Below are 15,645 nucleotides of genomic sequence, written 5' to 3' on the forward strand. Positions count from 1 at the left end.
GTAAGGAGGTCCTTGTGACTCAACGGGAGCATCTCCTGCCTGCTCCCTGCACAGCTCTCCAGGGAATCCTGCCGGTCCCGGGCCCGCTGTGACTGCAGCAAGGACGCCTGAAAGAGGCAGAAAGCCCAGCTCAGACAAGCCCACGTGGGCAGGAGCATCCGCAGCCCCACGGTACCGGCTGTGGGGGCAGACACAGCCTCCAGTTCCAGCCCTCACCAACACTCTGCCCTTGGGGAAGGGGAAAGGAACAGGCTCCCACACTGCCCCTGAACGGAGCTCAGATGATCAAAGAGTCCAGTTCATGGCTGGCAAACCCTTCCCTCATACAACCCTCAGCCACCACAGGTCTGGGAGAGAGAGTTCCGACAGAATTTAGGAACCCAGCTCTGATTGCCAAAGCACGCATTCTGGCCACTGACCCCTTTCTCCACGGGCTGTGCCTCAGCACGGGGGCTGCAGCTCCCCTGAGCTCCTGGAGGACTCTTGTCTTTCAGGGGTTGATGCATTTTTCTGGTCAGACGCGGAGACAGGCAATGTAAAGTAGTCTGGGGGGAACACTCTCCTAGAAGTTCTGATTCTCCTCCCTACCGGTTCCACCTGCACGTTGGATGGGAGAAAGGGTCACAGAAACCTGTCAGCAACCATGGGGCAAAAGGACCTCTGGACATCAAGGCAAGGAGATCTCTGCTCAGAGACCCTCAGTTGCACCAGACAACACTGGGGGCAAAGAGCTCTCGCTGGGGGCTGTGCAGGAGAGGCCAGGGTGTGTCCGGGGACACGGGGCCAGGGAGGGAGGCAGCGGAGTGAAGGTGCCTTTGTGAAAGCCATGGGCTGCCACAACAGAGAGAACAAACCAAAGGGTGTGCCCACAGCAGGGACAGGGAGAGGCAAGGAAACAAGCAGAGGACTCCAAAGCACTGCCTGGCCACACGAGTCATGATCCAGAGGAGCCTGAGGCTCTGCAGAGGCAGTGAAAGCCCACTTTACCTCAAAAGTTCTCCTGAGCTCACGCTTCTTTGGCTTGTCTTTTGCTGCTGCTGCAAGCTGGTCCCGCACACATTGCACACCCTTCCTGGAGTGCTCAGACAGCCGCTTGCCTTCTGCTCCAACAGCCTGATGGGTATTCAGAGAGGAGATGATTCCCTTCTTTCAAACACCACAAGAGCAGTCCCTCAGAAATCTCCCTCTCAGGAAGCATCCTCAAAGCTCCAGCAGTGCAGCTGCTGTTCAGCCCTCGCTACAGAACTCTGCTCAGTTCAGTCCATCACTCTGCTCACCTGCTCCATTCCTTTCCACACCAAATCCGACCCCCACATCTTGCCTCCCCTTGCCTGGGCATGGGAGAAGCAATTCCCCATGCCCAGCTTTTGGCCTGGAGCTTATTTGGACAGCAGCTCCAGAGCTGCATCAGTTGTTCCAGGCGTGCCAGCAAACAATCTGGCAGCCAATGGGCTCTGGCTGGGGCCAGGCAGACACACAAGGCTGCCTGCTGCAGCCCGGGCTGCTTTGCCGAAGCAGGCCTAGACTGACAGGGATCTAGAATCCCACCTCTTCATGGGAAACTTCATTGGATGCTTTGAGAGACGTTGCAGTGGACTGAAGATCAATGCCAGTGCCTACCTGGGGATGACTCTTTCCCTTCAGGAAGGCCAAGTGTTTCTTCAGAGCCTCTTTGGCCACTGGAGCACACAGGACTTGAGCGTTTCCTCTGCCTTCCTTCAAAGCAGCAGCCCCATGCTCCAACTCTTCCTCTTTTCTTTCATTTTCAGTGTCCAATTGTTGCGTTGTTTCCTTTCTTGGAATTTCAGGTGTTTTCATTTCATTCTTCTTTATCAGATCTCTCATCTGCTCCTCGTACAATTCCCGTTCACGCTGCCAAAACAGGGAGGTCACTCATTCCCTCTCTCGGTTTGCTTTTCATACCAGATCGGGACTCCTGCCACAGGCAGGAAAAGGCTGCCCCTCTCTCTCTGCCTCTCGGGAGGCCTCAGACCTTTGCTGGGACCGCCCTTGACGCTGAGTCTTTCCCAGCTCACTCAGCCCATCCCAGCTCCCTTTCGGCCCTTCCCCGACCTCTTGCAGCTCCACTCGAGTGTTCCTTTGGGGAGCAGCTGCCAGAACTGCAGCCAGGATTCCAAGTCCATGCTAAGCAGGATTTAGGCAGTGCCATGAGGATGTGCTCTCCATCAGGGAGAAAGGGAAGAGCAAACACCCCCAACATTTCATTCCCTGCAGCTGGGGTGACAGGAGTGGTTTTGGAGCTCTCCTGTGTAGAGTTTCCATGGCACTATCCCTGAGAGCCCCACTGCCTTCTCTTGCAGCAGCAATGGCCACATCAGTCTGTCATTCTCTGCTGCCACTCAGGATGAGTTCTCCCCTTGCAGGCACACGTCCTTATCTGCATCAGCACTTTGCTTTTCTCTCTTTTCTCCCCACTGGCTGCTCTCTGATGGCCAAGGCCAAACACCTTTCTATTAACAGCAAACTTGGCCTTCTCACCCCTCTTTCCAGGTCCAGGTATTTGAAATCTGAACGTGAGTTTGGACACGAGGAATTGCCCAGACCATGCAATATCCATAGAGACAGCGTGGACATTGAGAACTACAGCTTGTAGGGCACAAAACTCCAGCATGGAGGACACCCAGCAGCCTCAGCACTAACTGGCTTTGACATGACTACGACATCTTTTCCTCCTTATTCAGAAGAGTGCAATTTGAAAAGTTCAACTGGAAAGAGGTGCTCCTTAGAACGATTAACATAAGGGCCAAACATAGCTAGGAAATGGCCCTTCATGGCATCTGCCGTTCTCACCAGCACATCCTTCCTTTCCTTCTCCAGGCTCTCCAGTTTCCTCTGCAGAGATGCCACCTCCTGACAAAGAGTCACACTCTCTTCCTTCAGGGCAGTGGCCTCTTTCTCCAGGGCAGTTTCTCGAGAGGTCTTCTGGTGTTCTGCCCTCCACAGCGCTGCAGCAGGAAGGAGAAGGAGAATGAGAACAGCAAAGCAAAGGCAAACTGATGTGCATCCTGCAGGGACAACAGCACTGTCTTCTCGGCCGGCCTGCGTTTGCCAGCCCCTAAGGCCACAAGGGCTTCCAAAGCTGACAGAAATGAAGGAGAAAAAAGCAGGAATCAAAGGGGCAAGGTTCAGAGGAATAGGAAAGTGTCTTTGCTCTTGGGCTTGTGCAGAGTGAGCAATCCAAGAGAGACAAAGGGGCGGGGATGCCTGTGCAGCCCTGCTCCAGAGAGGCCAATAGCCTGGGGGCTCTGGCAGGGCCTGGAGTTGGGGGGAATGGAGCTGAGGCATCCAGCTACAGCTCCTCAGCACAGACACAGCACCTGAAAGGCACCACCTGTGCACGGGATCAGCCATAGCTCAGCCAGATGGCACTGCCAGCCACGGCATCTTTCTCGAGAAAAAGCTTTCACTGGCACTGGATGGAGAAATCTCCTGCTGGTTGTTTTTCCTCTCTGCCATCTCTGGGCACTGCCCTTTTTCTCTGGGTGGCATCAGAGAGCCCTGCTGGGACAGGATGGGGCAGTGGGTGGGAGAGGAGAAGGTGTACCTGCTCGAATTGCATCCAACTGTTTCAGCAGCTCCTGATTGCTGGCTCTGAGATTGTCCCTCTGAGCCTGCTCCGTGCCCAGCTCCAGCTCCAAGGCCTGTATCTTCTTCCTTGCATCATTCTGCAAGAGGCAAGAGGAGCAGAATCACCTGTCAGTGCCACTGCTGGCAGGAGACAAAGGGCTACAAACACTAAAGCAGAAATAGCCTAGGTGGGAGAGGGCAGCTGGACCGTACTGGTAGATGAGATCGTCATCCTCCTGCCTCCCCATGCCAGTGAGACAACCCCCCTACAAGAACTTCCACCCATCCTGGCCTTGGCACTCTGCTTGTCCAACAGCCCAGCAGCAGGACAAGATTTCTGGGTGCATATTACCAGATCTTTCTGGGAATGCTCCAGGTGCTGCTGCAGGTCTTGCAGAGCTGCTGACACTCTGTCCACTGTGAGCTCTGCGGGGACATCCCCATCCTGAGAAGCACTTAGGCCCAAGACATGACCCTTTTCTGAAAAGAGAAGACATTCTGTTTCAAGATTTAATCCAACGGTCTCCAACAAACAAGGCCTCTTTCTACCTAGGAGGAGGTGCCTTTGTCCTAGAGCTCGCCTTGCAGCAGGATGTGTGTCACAGGCTGACGTTCTTTTGATGACCACTAATGTCAGCACTGCCCCAAAGACAACTGCATGGGCCCTGTGGCTTGACAGGACTTGGGCCCTTCTCCCTTCTGACTGATCATTGCTCTACAAACAAACATGGACTTGTGTCTCTGCAGGGAGACAAGACTTCCCATGGCCTGAGTCAGCCTGAACTGACAGGGTGAGTGTGTCATACCAGGATGACCAGTGTTATAAATCAAGTATGTAATTCGTGCTATTATATATAAAACTGGAATGGAATCAGACCTTACAGAGACCCAGTTTCAAAATCTCTGCACCAGCCGGGCTGAGAGAAAAATTTCACAACACTAAAAGTATTTCTTTCACAATAAGTGAGGATTCTGCCTAGGTGGGGTTGGATCTTATCACCAGGACATTTGCACCATGAAGACTTGATCACCACACTCTGATATCTACATCGCATCTGATAAGGAATCGGACATTCCGGGAACTAAGAATAACTATTCCAGGAAGCAGAGATGGCCCCTCCATCAGCAGAAATGGCCCACTCATCACCCAGGAGGGACAATTCATCAGACCCAGGAAAGGCTTTGTGCGGCCCAACTCCAGGACAAGAAAACTTCATCAATACGAGAAGAATAGAATTAATTCGGACTCTGCCCAAAAACTGTATAAGAAGGGACCAGCCAAAGCAGCAGTCGTGACTTGGGAGGTCTGGTGCGATAGAGATCAGATCTAGGCGTGTTCACCCAGCTCCGACCCCGGGCTCGGTGCTGCTTTTCTCCATCGGGGCTTTTGAAACCGATATTTCAGGCGCATAATAAATGCCATTTCTTTCTAAATTTTGATTGGGCAATTTTGTTTATCCCACCAGGAACCACCCCCTCGCTCCACCTGCTCTCCCAGCCTCCCACACTTGCCTGAGCTCCAGGTGACCAAGTCTCTGCTGTCCCTGATCATGTGGTGCAGAACCAGGAGCAGTTTGTCCAGCTGGGATTGAGTTTCCTGGTGAGCACCACTGGCCTGTTGACACTTTGTGGCCAAGGCCTCTGCTCTGTTCTCAGAGCTCTGGAGCTTCCTACGCAGCTCAGACACCTCAGCCTCCAGCACCTGCACAGAGTCCCTCAAGCTCCCTTCTCCTGCTCGGGACTCCTCCAGCTCCTGCAGCAGCTGCTTCTCTCGAGTTGCCTGGCTAGCCTCCATCTCCAGCACTGCCTCCTGCAGGGCCCGCATCTGGAAGATGGATGCACAGAGCCTCAGGGACAGGGCTGCTCCTGAGGCAGCAGAGCAGGCAGTAGAGCAAGCAACAAAGGAGAAATGACTTCAGGCAAAAAAACATGCCCAAAACAGAAGGCACAGAGCCAAGGATTCCAATGGAAACAAGTGTCCTGAAAATAGGGAAAGGGAGCCAATGGGCATCCTTGAGGCTGCAGCTCTGAACACCGGCTGAACTGGCTGCGCTGGAAGTGCCCTCCCCAGCCTGCCATAGCCACGTCTGTGTGCCCCCATTGCTCGGTGCCCAGCACAGGCACCAACTCCATCTGGGACAACACTGCTAACAGAGGGATGGAGAAGCTCCAAAGGAGTCTGCTGCTGCTTCTCCTCCCACATTTCCCCTGCTGGGACCCGGGAGAGAACGGAGGAAACCATCGGCAGCAGACACCAGATCCAGCCTTGGCCTGTGGCTGCAGCAGCACCCCAGGGCAGAACACGGCAGCAGTGGATGCTGCTGGGAGGGGAAAGCAGTTGGGGCCTCCAAGCCAAAGGTGATGATGTGTGTCCCTGGAGAAGAGGATGCCAGGGCACACATTACCTGGGTGTTGAGCTCCAGCACTTGTCCTGTGCGGTTTGAACAGAGCTGCTTGGCCTTGCGAAGAGCAGAACGAAATTGAGACACCTGATTGTTCAGTGCCTCGTTCTTTTCTTCCAGTGTTCTGAGGCACAGGTTCTTTTCCTCCAGAGCCAGAAGCAGCCTAAAAGGGAAGCATGCAACTCATTACTACACGGTATCACAGTTTAGGAACTCTTAGGACTCGCAGCACCTCGGGGGAAAACTGCTCTGTCTGATGAGGTTTGTCTAAAGAACGTGGCTGTTTGTTTGTTCCCCCTGCAGTCACAGCCCAGCATGTGCCCACTCTGCTTTTATTCATGAAAGAATGGGCAGTTGCTGCCTACATGTCCTACCTTCTTCTTGAGATGGGAATGTGAATGCAGACCTAACAAAGTCTTGCAATGAAGAGATTAGGGGAGAGGAAGAGTTTTCTTCTGACTACCCAGGCTCCAAGGGGGAAAGGTTTGGTCAACGTGGAAGAGACATTTCCTTGCCCCATCTTGTATGTCCAGGTAGGAGGAGCAGCACCCTACAGCCAGTGGATCTCGGGGAAGTTCCCCAGGATTTACCAGCACCCATCCTACTTCCAGCTGGAGAAACAAAGGCCAATAGCAGAAGTGGCAACAGAGCCTTGGAGCACAACCTGATGGAAGATGCAGAAACCTGCAGGCAAGCAAGAGGGCCCTGCCTTTTCTTTGTCTTCTTCTTGGAAGAAGAATCCTGGGGCACTGAAGACCGGCAGCACTTGGTCAGCTGCAGGAGCCCCGCTAACCTTGCTCTTGTTTCTTGCATTCTTTGCACAGTCAGTATTGCCTGTGACTCTGGAGGCTGGCAGGGACCCTGCTTGAGCCCCCCCAGGCACCTGGGGGCATTTTCTGAGGAACGATGCAACAGAGACATTCTTGGTTCTTGGGTGCCTTTGAGGGCAATCTGGCCTAGGTCAGCAATCAGGGCCTTGAGATGGTTCTGCCAAGCAAAGGCATCAGGATGCCAGGCGGGTCCAGATTCCAAAGGCTTCAAGTTACAGGACCCAAGGCGGAGCGGCTGGATGTGTCCAGCTCCTTACACTGCAGCTTGGGCAGTGTTAGCACACCCACCTCACAACAGAACACACCCCTAGAGGGAAAGAGCTACTGCAAAAGCCTTTGTCTTCAGAAAAACTCTAACTGAAGGCTTGAAAGGAAAGAAAATGAAACACAACATCCAGACAACGAGACGCGTCCGCACGGAGAGTTCAGAACTCTGCCACGTAGGAAATGCTGCCAGAGCCCCTGGCAGGTGCAAAGATGGCAAAGAGGGAATCCATTGCCCACAAGGCAGAGTCCCACAGGCTTTCATTTACCTGGCTTTTTCCTTCTCCAGGGTGTTCGAGTAAGCCCGAAATCCTGAATTTTGGTGTGCCACTTCTTGCCATTGACTTCTTTCCATCTCCAAGTTCTTCAGGTGCACTTGCAGCTCCTTGTTCTGATGTTCTGCCTCCTCCAGCATCTTCTGGAGCTGCTCAACCTCCAACAGCTTCTGCCTTGACTGCTCCTGGGCCTCACTCACATCTTGCTGGGCTCTCTGAACAATCGTTGCCTGGGACTCTCGGGAGGCTGCCAGCTGAGATGTCAACTCTCCCACCTCCAGTCAAACAGAACAAAGCAGTCAGAGGCTACAGCCACAGCCTGTCACTGTCAGCCACAGCAGAGGCTGTGAGAAAAGGCAAAGGCCAACTTTCCATTTCTCCCTGTCCTCAGAGCACCAGATTCACAATGCATACGGACAACTTGTTTCAATCTCTACGTGGCCCACCAAGGGCACCTGAAAAAGCACCTCCCACACCAAGGCTAGCAAGAAGAGGCCAGCAGGAATCCATGCTGATGGTTGCTGGCCAACAGCCCAGAGGACCAGCCCAGCTGTCCAGGGCAGCAGCTGAGATGCAGCAGAGCACTGAGGGTCCTTCAGAGCAGCTGCCAAGGAGCCCAGAGCACGAGGCAGCCCCAGGGACCACCCCAGCAGCTGCTGCTCTGCCATGGAAAAGCAAGAAGGGCACAGACCCCCTGCTGGATGCTGCGGTGCCACTGCTGTTTCACTCACCTGCTTTTCTAGAGCCTCCCTCTGCTCAAGGAGGAGATTCATTTCCTCTTTGATGCCTCGTAGTTCGTCCTTGTGCCTCTTCTGCGCTGCCTGGATTTGCCCCCAAGCTTCCTGCAGCTCAGCTTGCAGCTTTGCCTGGATGGTCTGGCAACAAAATGCAGAGCAACTTCCTGCCACCTGCCCTCAGGCTCAGCTTTTCCCACTTGCTGTCTCAAAATCCCATTCCTTCAGCGACTTTTTTGGCTTCTCTACCCAGCTCTGCTTCCATTGCAAGCCTTCCTTCCCGGGCCTGAGCTCTGGAGCTTGCCAGCCTCTGTGCTGCCAGGGCCTGAAGCAGCCCTTGCCTCCTCACTCCCAGCACCTGCCTTTTGTGCCCTTGCCACTGCCCTGCACTCTGTTCCCTGCCTGCTCAGACTTACCTGCCCCTTCTCTTGCTGCTCTTTCACCTCCTGCCTGAGCTGCTGCACCTGCTGGCAGGCTTGGCTTAGCTGTCCCCGAGTTTGGAGCAGTGTCTCTGATAAAGAATTCTTCTCCTTCTGCTTTTCCAGCAGGACCTGCACAGAAGGAAAGAGCAGAGGGCTTGACACTTCCCCTGCAAACTCTGTGTGGCAAGACGCAAAGACTGATGGGCTCACGCGCTCTCAGAGCACTTGGCTGCTGCTCCCCTGGGCCACTGTCTGCCCTGGGGGGGACACAGCTCCCCAGGAAGTGACTTAGAACACAGCCCAGGAGACATCTCTGGGTTGCTGTTCAGAAATACTCCAGGCGAGTCTTCAAAAAGATTTGTCTCTTGTCAGCGTTCCCGCTGCGCCCTCCCTGTGCCCACAAAAGAAAAGTCCTACAAACTCAGTTTGGCTATGGACACCGACCAGTACACACCAAAAGAGGACCCATAAGAGAACAGTGAAGATCCTCCGAGGTAAGTCTTAGGAAAACAGAGCACAAGAGCAGCACAAAAATCCCAATGGAAAGCTGATGTTTCTGCCTAGTTTCCTATGAGAGGGCTCATTCCTGGGCTCAAAGATAGCCCTGTTCACCTTTCACCTCCCCAAATTCAATGTAGAAGACATGGAGGGCATGCTCCACACAGCCCCATAGCCTGCCATCTCCCACAGCTCCAGCCTTGCAAAAAATCACACCAATTCTCAATTCTCCTTGCACAATCATTACCTCTTGCTTGGCATTTTCAAATCTAGTTTGTTCCTCTTGTCTTTGAGCCTGCAGGGTGGCAACTTTCTGCCTCATCTCAACCAGCACCTTCTCGTGCTCCTGCTCTCTCTCTGCCTTCTCTTTTCCCCATTGCTGCAGCGTCTCCTGCATCTCTGCATGGTGCCTTTCCCGCTCACTTGCCTGAGGAGGGGAGGAAAAATCTTCAAGTTGAAGTGCCCAGGCAAGCTCCTCGCTGAAAAACGTGAAGCTTCATCCCTCCCACAAACCCCAACCTGAAAAGACAACAGCACTGGCTCTCTGCTCTCCAGAAACCGTGTCCTGTCAGGGAATTTAAAAGCAGGCTCAGCAGAGCCCAGAAGAATCCCAGAACCATGGAATCATTTCTGTTGGGAAAGACCTGCACAAGCATTGAGGCCAACCATTCAGAAAAGGAGGTGTCACCTTCTGGCACCCTGATGCCCCAGTCACAAGGACTGAAGGACCAGGGCCTGTTCCATTTGCTTCCAGCCCAAAGCTAATCCCTCTGTCCACCGTGGGAGCACAGCAAGACAGGAACCGAGTTCCAGCATGGAGGACACCCAGCAGCCTCAGCACTAACTGGCTTTGACATGACTACGACATCTTTTCCTCCTTATTCAGAAGAGTGCAATTTGAAAAGTTCAACTGGAAAGAGGTGCTCCTTAGAACGATTAACATAAGGGCCAAACATAGCTAGGAAATGGCCCTTCATGGCATCTGCCGTTCTCACCAGTGCATCCTTCCTTTCCTTCTCCAGGCTCTCCAGTTTCCTCTGCAGAGATGCCACCTCCTGACAAAGAGTCACACTCTCTTCCTTCAGGGCAGTGGCCTCTTTCTCCAGGGCAGTTTCTCGAGAGGTCTTCTGGTGTTCTGCCCTCCACAGCGCTGCAGCAGGAAGGAGAAGGAGAATGAGAACAGCAAAGCAAAGGCAAACTGATGTGCATCCTGCAGGGACAACAGCACTGTCTTCTCGGCCGGCCTGCGTTTGCCAGCCCCTAAGGCCACAAGGGCTTCCAAAGCTGACAGAAATGAAGGAGAAAAAAGCAGGAATCAAAGGGGCAAGGTTCAGAGGAATAGGAAAGTGTCTTTGCTCTTGGGCTTGTGCAGAGTGAGCAATCCAAGAGAGACAAAGGGGCGGGGATGCCTGTGCAGCCCTGCTCCAGAGAGGCCAATAGCCTGGGGGCTCTGGCAGGGCCTGGAGTTGGGGGGAATGGAGCTGAGGCATCCAGCTACAGCTCCTCAGCACAGACACAGCACCTGAAAGGCACCACCTGTGCACGGGATCAGCCATAGCTCAGCCAGATGGCACTGCCAGCCACGGCATCTTTCTCGAGAAAAAGCTTTCACTGGCACTGGATGGAGAAATCTCCTGCTGGTTGTTTTTCCTCTCTGCCATCTCTGGGCACTGCCCTTTTTCTCTGGGTGGCATCAGAGAGCCCTGCTGGGACAGGATGGGGCAGTGGGTGGGAGAGGAGAAGGTGTACCTGCTCGAATTGCATCCAACTGTTTCAGCAGCTCCTGATTGCTGGCTCTGAGATTGTCCCTCTGAGCCTGCTCCGTGCCCAGCTCCAGCTCCAAGGCCTGTATCTTCTTCCTTGCATCATTCTGCAAGAGGCAAGAGGAGCAGAATCACCTGTCAGTGCCACTGCTGGCAGGAGACAAAGGGCTACAAACACTAAAGCAGAAATAGCCTAGGTGGGAGAGGGCAGCTGGACCGTACTGGTAGATGAGATCGTCATCCTCCTGCCTCCCCATGCCAGTGAGACAACCCCCCTACAAGAACTTCCACCCATCCTGGCCTTGGCACTCTGCTTGTCCAGCAGCCCAGCAGCAGGACAAGATTTCTGGGTGCATATTACCAGATCTTTCTGGGAATGCTCCAGGTGCTGCTGCAGGTCTTGCAGAGCTGCTGACACTCTGTCCACTGTGAGCTCTGCGGGGACATCCCCATCCTGAGAAGCACTTAGGCCCAGGACATGACCCTTTTCTGAAAAGAGAAGACATTCTGTTTCAAGATTTAATCCAACGGTCTCCAACAAACAAGGCCTCTTTCTACCTAGGAGGAGGTGCCTTTGTCCTAGAGCTCGCCTTGCAGCAGGATGTGTGTCACAGGCTGACGTTCTTTTGATGACCACTAATGTCAGCACTGCCCCAAAGACAACTGCATGGGCCCTGTGGCTTGACAGGACTTGGGCCCTTCTCCCTTCTGACTGATCATTGCTCTACAAACAAACATGGACTTGTGTCTCTGCAGGGAGACAAGACTTCCCATGGCCTGAGTCAGCCTGAACTGACAGGGTGAGTGTGTCATACCAGGATGACCAGTGTTATAAATCAAGTATGTAATTCGTGCTATTATATATAAAACTGGAATGGAATCAGACCTTACAGAGACCCAGTTTCAAAATCTCTGCACCAGCCGGGCTGAGAGAAAAATTTCACAACACTAAAAGTATTTCTTTCACAATAAGTGAGGATTCTGCCTAGGTGGGGTTGGATCTTATCACCAGGACATTTGCACCATGAAGACTTGATCACCACACTCTGATATCTACATCGCATCTGATAAGGAATCGGACATTCCGGGAACTAAGAATAACTATTCCAGGAAGCAGAGATGGCCCCTCCATCAGCAGAAATGGCCCACTCATCACCCAGGAGGGACAATTCATCAGACCCAGGAAAGGCTTTGTGCGGCCCAACTCCAGGACAAGAAAACTTCATCAATACGAGAAGAATAGAATTAATTCGGACTCTGCCCAAAAACTGTATAAGAAGGGACCAGCCAAAGCAGCAGTCGTGACTTGGGAGGTCTGGTGCGATAGAGATCAGATCTAGGCGTGTTCACCCAGCTCCGACCCCGGGCTCGGTGCTGCTTTTCTCCATCGGGGCTTTTGAAACCGATATTTCAGGCGCATAATAAATGCCATTTCTTTCTAAATTTTGATTGGGCAATTTTGTTTATCCCACCAGGAACCACCCCCTCGCTCCACCTGCTCTCCCAGCCTCCCACACTTGCCTGAGCTCCAGGTGACCAAGTCTCTGCTGTCCCTGATCATGTGGTGCAGAACCAGGAGCAGTTTGTCCAGCTGGGATTGAGTTTCCTGGTGAGCACCACTGGCCTGTTGACACTTTGTGGCCAAGGCCTCTGCTCTGTTCTCAGAGCTCTGGAGCTTCCTACGCAGCTCAGACACCTCAGCCTCCAGCACCTGCACAGAGTCCCTCAAGCTCCCTTCTCCTGCTCGGGACTCCTCCAGCTCCTGCAGCAGCTGCTTCTCTCGAGTTGCCTGGCTAGCCTCCATCTCCAGCACTGCCTCCTGCAGGGCCCGCATCTGGAAGATGGATGCACAGAGCCTCAGGGACAGGGCTGCTCCTGAGGCAGCAGAGCAGGCAGTAGAGCAAGCAACAAAGGAGAAATGACTTCAGGCAAAAAAACATGCCCAAAACAGAAGGCACAGAGCCAAGGATTCCAATGGAAACAAGTGTCCTGAAAATAGGGAAAGGGAGCCAATGGGCATCCTTGAGGCTGCAGCTCTGAACACCGGCTGAACTGGCTGCGCTGGAAGTGCCCTCCCCAGCCTGCCATAGCCACGTCTGTGTGCCCCCATTGCTCGGTGCCCAGCACAGGCACCAACTCCATCTGGGACAACACTGCTAACAGAGGGATGGAGAAGCTCCAAAGGAGTCTGCTGCTGCTTCTCCTCCCACATTTCCCCTGCTGGGACCCAGGAGAGAACGGAGGAAACCATCGGCAGCAGACACCAGATCCAGCCTTGGCCTGTGGCTGCAGCAGCACCCCAGGGCAGAACACGGCAGCAGTGGATGCTGCTGGGAGGGGAAAGCAGTTGGGGCCTCTAAGCCAAAGGTGATGATGTGTGTCCCTGGAGAAGAGGATGCCAGGGCACACATTACCTGGGTGTTGAGCTCCAGCACTTGTCCTGTGCGGTTTGAACAGAGCTGCTTGGCCTTGCGAAGAGCAGAACGAAATTGAGACACCTGATTGTTCAGTGCCTCGTTCTTTTCTTCCAGTGTTCTGAGGCACAGGTTCTTTTCCTCCAGAGCCAGAAGCAGCCTAAAAGGGAAGCATGCAACTCATTACTACACGGTATCACATTTTAGGAACTCTTAGGACTCGCAGCACCTCGGGGGAAAACTGCTCTGTCTGATGAGGTTTGTCTAAAGAACGTGGCTGTTTGTTTGTTCCCCCTGCAGTCACAGCCCAGCATGTGCCCACTCTGCTTTTATTCATGAAAGAATGGGCAGTTGCTGCCTACATGTCCTACCTTCTTCTTGAGATGGGAATGTGAATGCAGACCTAACAAAGTCTTGCAATGAAGAGATTAGGGGAGAGGAAGAGTTTTCTTCTGACTACCCAGGCTCCAAGGGGGAAAGGTTTGGTCAACGTGGAAGAGACATTTCCTTGCCCCATCTTGTATGTCCAGGTAGGAGGAGCAGCACCCTACAGCCAGTGGATCTCGGGGAAGTTCCCCAGGATTTACCAGCACCCATCCTACTTCCAGCTGGAGAAACAAAGGCCAATAGCAGAAGTGGCAACAGAGCCTTGGAGCACAACCTGATGGAAGATGCAGAAACCTGCAGGCAAGCAAGAGGGCCCTGCCTTTTCTTTGTCTTCTTCTTGGAAGAAGAATCCTGTGGCACTGAAGACCGGCAGCACTTGGTCAGCTGCAGGAGCCCCGCTAACCTTGCTCTTGTTTCTTGCATTCTTTGCACAGTCAGTATTGCCTGTGACTCTGGAGGCTGGCAGGGACCCTGCTTGAGCCCCCCCAGGCACCTGGGGGCATTTTCTGAGGAACGATGCAACAGAGACATTCTTGGTTCTTGGGTGCCTTTGAGGGCAATCTGGCCTAGGTCAGCAATCAGGGCCTTGAGATGGTTCTGCCAAGCAAAGGCATCAGGATGCCAGGCGGGTCCAGATTCCAAAGGCTTCAAGTTACAGGACCCAAGGCGGAGCGGCTGGATGTGTCCAGCTCCTTACACTGCAGCTTGGGCAGTGTTAGCACACCCACCTCACAACAGAACACACCCCTAGAGGGAAAGAGCTACTGCAAAAGCCTTTGTCTTCAGAAAAACTCTAACTGAAGGCTTGAAAGGAAAGAAAATGAAACACAACATCCAGACAACGAGACGCGTCCGCACGGAGAGTTCAGAACTCTGCCACGTAGGAAATGCTGCCAGAGCCCCTGGCAGGTGCAAAGATGGCAAAGAGGGAATCCATTGCCCACAAGGCAGAGTCCCACAGGCTTTCATTTACCTGGCTTTTTCCTTCTCCAGGGTGTTCGAGTAAGCCCGAAATCCTGAATTTTGGTGTGCCACTTCTTGCCATTGACTTCTTTCCATCTCCAAGTTCTTCAGGTGCACTTGCAGCTCCTTGTTCTGATGTTCTGCCTCCTCCAGCATCTTCTGGAGCTGCTCAACCTCCAACAGCTTCTGCCTTGACTGCTCCTGGGCCTCACTCACATCTTGCTGGGCTCTCTGAACAATCGTTGCCTGGGACTCTCGGGAGGCTGCCAGCTGAGATGTCAACTCTCCCACCTCCAGTCAAACAGAACAAAGCAGTCAGAGGCTACAGCCACAGCCTGTCACTGTCAGCCACAGCAGAGGCTGTGAGAAAAGGCAAAGGCCAACTTTCCATTTCTCCCTGTCCTCAGAGCACCAGATTCACAATGCATACGGACAACTTGTTTCAATCTCTACGTGGCCCACCAAGGGCACCTGAAAAAGCACCTCCCACACCAAGGCTAGCAAGAAGAGGCCAGCAGGAATCCATGCTGATGGTTGCTGGCCAACAGCCCAGAGGACCAGCCCAGCTGTCCAGGGCAGCAGCTGAGATGCAGCAGAGCACTGAGGGTCCTTCAGAGCAGCTGCCAAGGAGCCCAGAGCACGAGGCAGCCCCAGGGACCACCCCAGCAGCTGCTGCTCTGCCATGGAAAAGCAAGAAGGGCACAGACCCCCTGCTGGATGCTGCGGTGCCACTGCTGTTTCACTCACCTGCTTTTCTAGAGCCTCCCTCTGCTCAAGGAGGAGATTCATTTCCTCTTTGATGCCTCGTAGTTCGTCCTTGTGCCTCTTCTGCGCTGCCTGGATTTGCCCCCGAGCTTCCTGCAGCTCAGCTTGCAGCTTTGCCTGGATGGTCTGGCAACAAAATGCAGAGCAACTTCCTGCCACCTGCCCTCAGGCTCAGCTTTTCCCACTTGCTGTCTCAAAATCCCATTCCTTCAGCGACTTTTTTGGCTTCTCTACCCAGCTCTGCTTCCATTGCAAGCCTTCCTTCCCGGGCCTGAGCTCTGGAGCTTGCCAGGCTCTGTGCTGCCAGGGCCTGAAGCAGCCCTTGCCTCCTCACTCCCAG

General features: G+C 53.6%; 1 protein-coding gene across 1 annotated transcript in view; it reads right to left on the bottom strand.

The window, feature by feature from the left end:
- Positions 1–441: 441 nt before the first annotated feature.
- The window catches only part of LOC138100520 (centrosome-associated protein CEP250-like), a 32,087-nt gene continuing 16,883 nt past the window's right edge, over positions 442–15,645 (bottom strand). The window contains exons 13-26 of the mRNA XM_068998396.1: positions 15,288–15,431; positions 14,551–14,831; positions 13,191–13,350; positions 12,401–12,610; positions 10,763–10,850; positions 10,009–10,163; positions 9,261–9,440; positions 8,091–8,234; positions 7,354–7,634; positions 5,994–6,153; positions 5,204–5,413; positions 3,566–3,653; positions 2,812–2,966; positions 442–597 (exon numbers count right to left, since the gene is read on the bottom strand). Of these exons, the coding sequence (XP_068854497.1) occupies positions 442–597; positions 2,812–2,966; positions 3,566–3,653; positions 5,204–5,413; positions 5,994–6,153; positions 7,354–7,634; positions 8,091–8,234; positions 9,261–9,440; positions 10,009–10,163; positions 10,763–10,850; positions 12,401–12,610; positions 13,191–13,350; positions 14,551–14,831; positions 15,288–15,431 (2,412 nt within the window). The remainder of the gene's footprint in view (positions 598–2,811; positions 2,967–3,565; positions 3,654–5,203; positions 5,414–5,993; positions 6,154–7,353; positions 7,635–8,090; positions 8,235–9,260; positions 9,441–10,008; positions 10,164–10,762; positions 10,851–12,400; positions 12,611–13,190; positions 13,351–14,550; positions 14,832–15,287; positions 15,432–15,645) is intronic.

Source organism: Aphelocoma coerulescens, unplaced genomic scaffold (assembly GCF_041296385.1).
Source record: "Aphelocoma coerulescens isolate FSJ_1873_10779 unplaced genomic scaffold, UR_Acoe_1.0 HiC_scaffold_100, whole genome shotgun sequence".
Classification (NCBI taxonomy): Eukaryota; Metazoa; Chordata; class Aves; order Passeriformes; family Corvidae; genus Aphelocoma; species Aphelocoma coerulescens.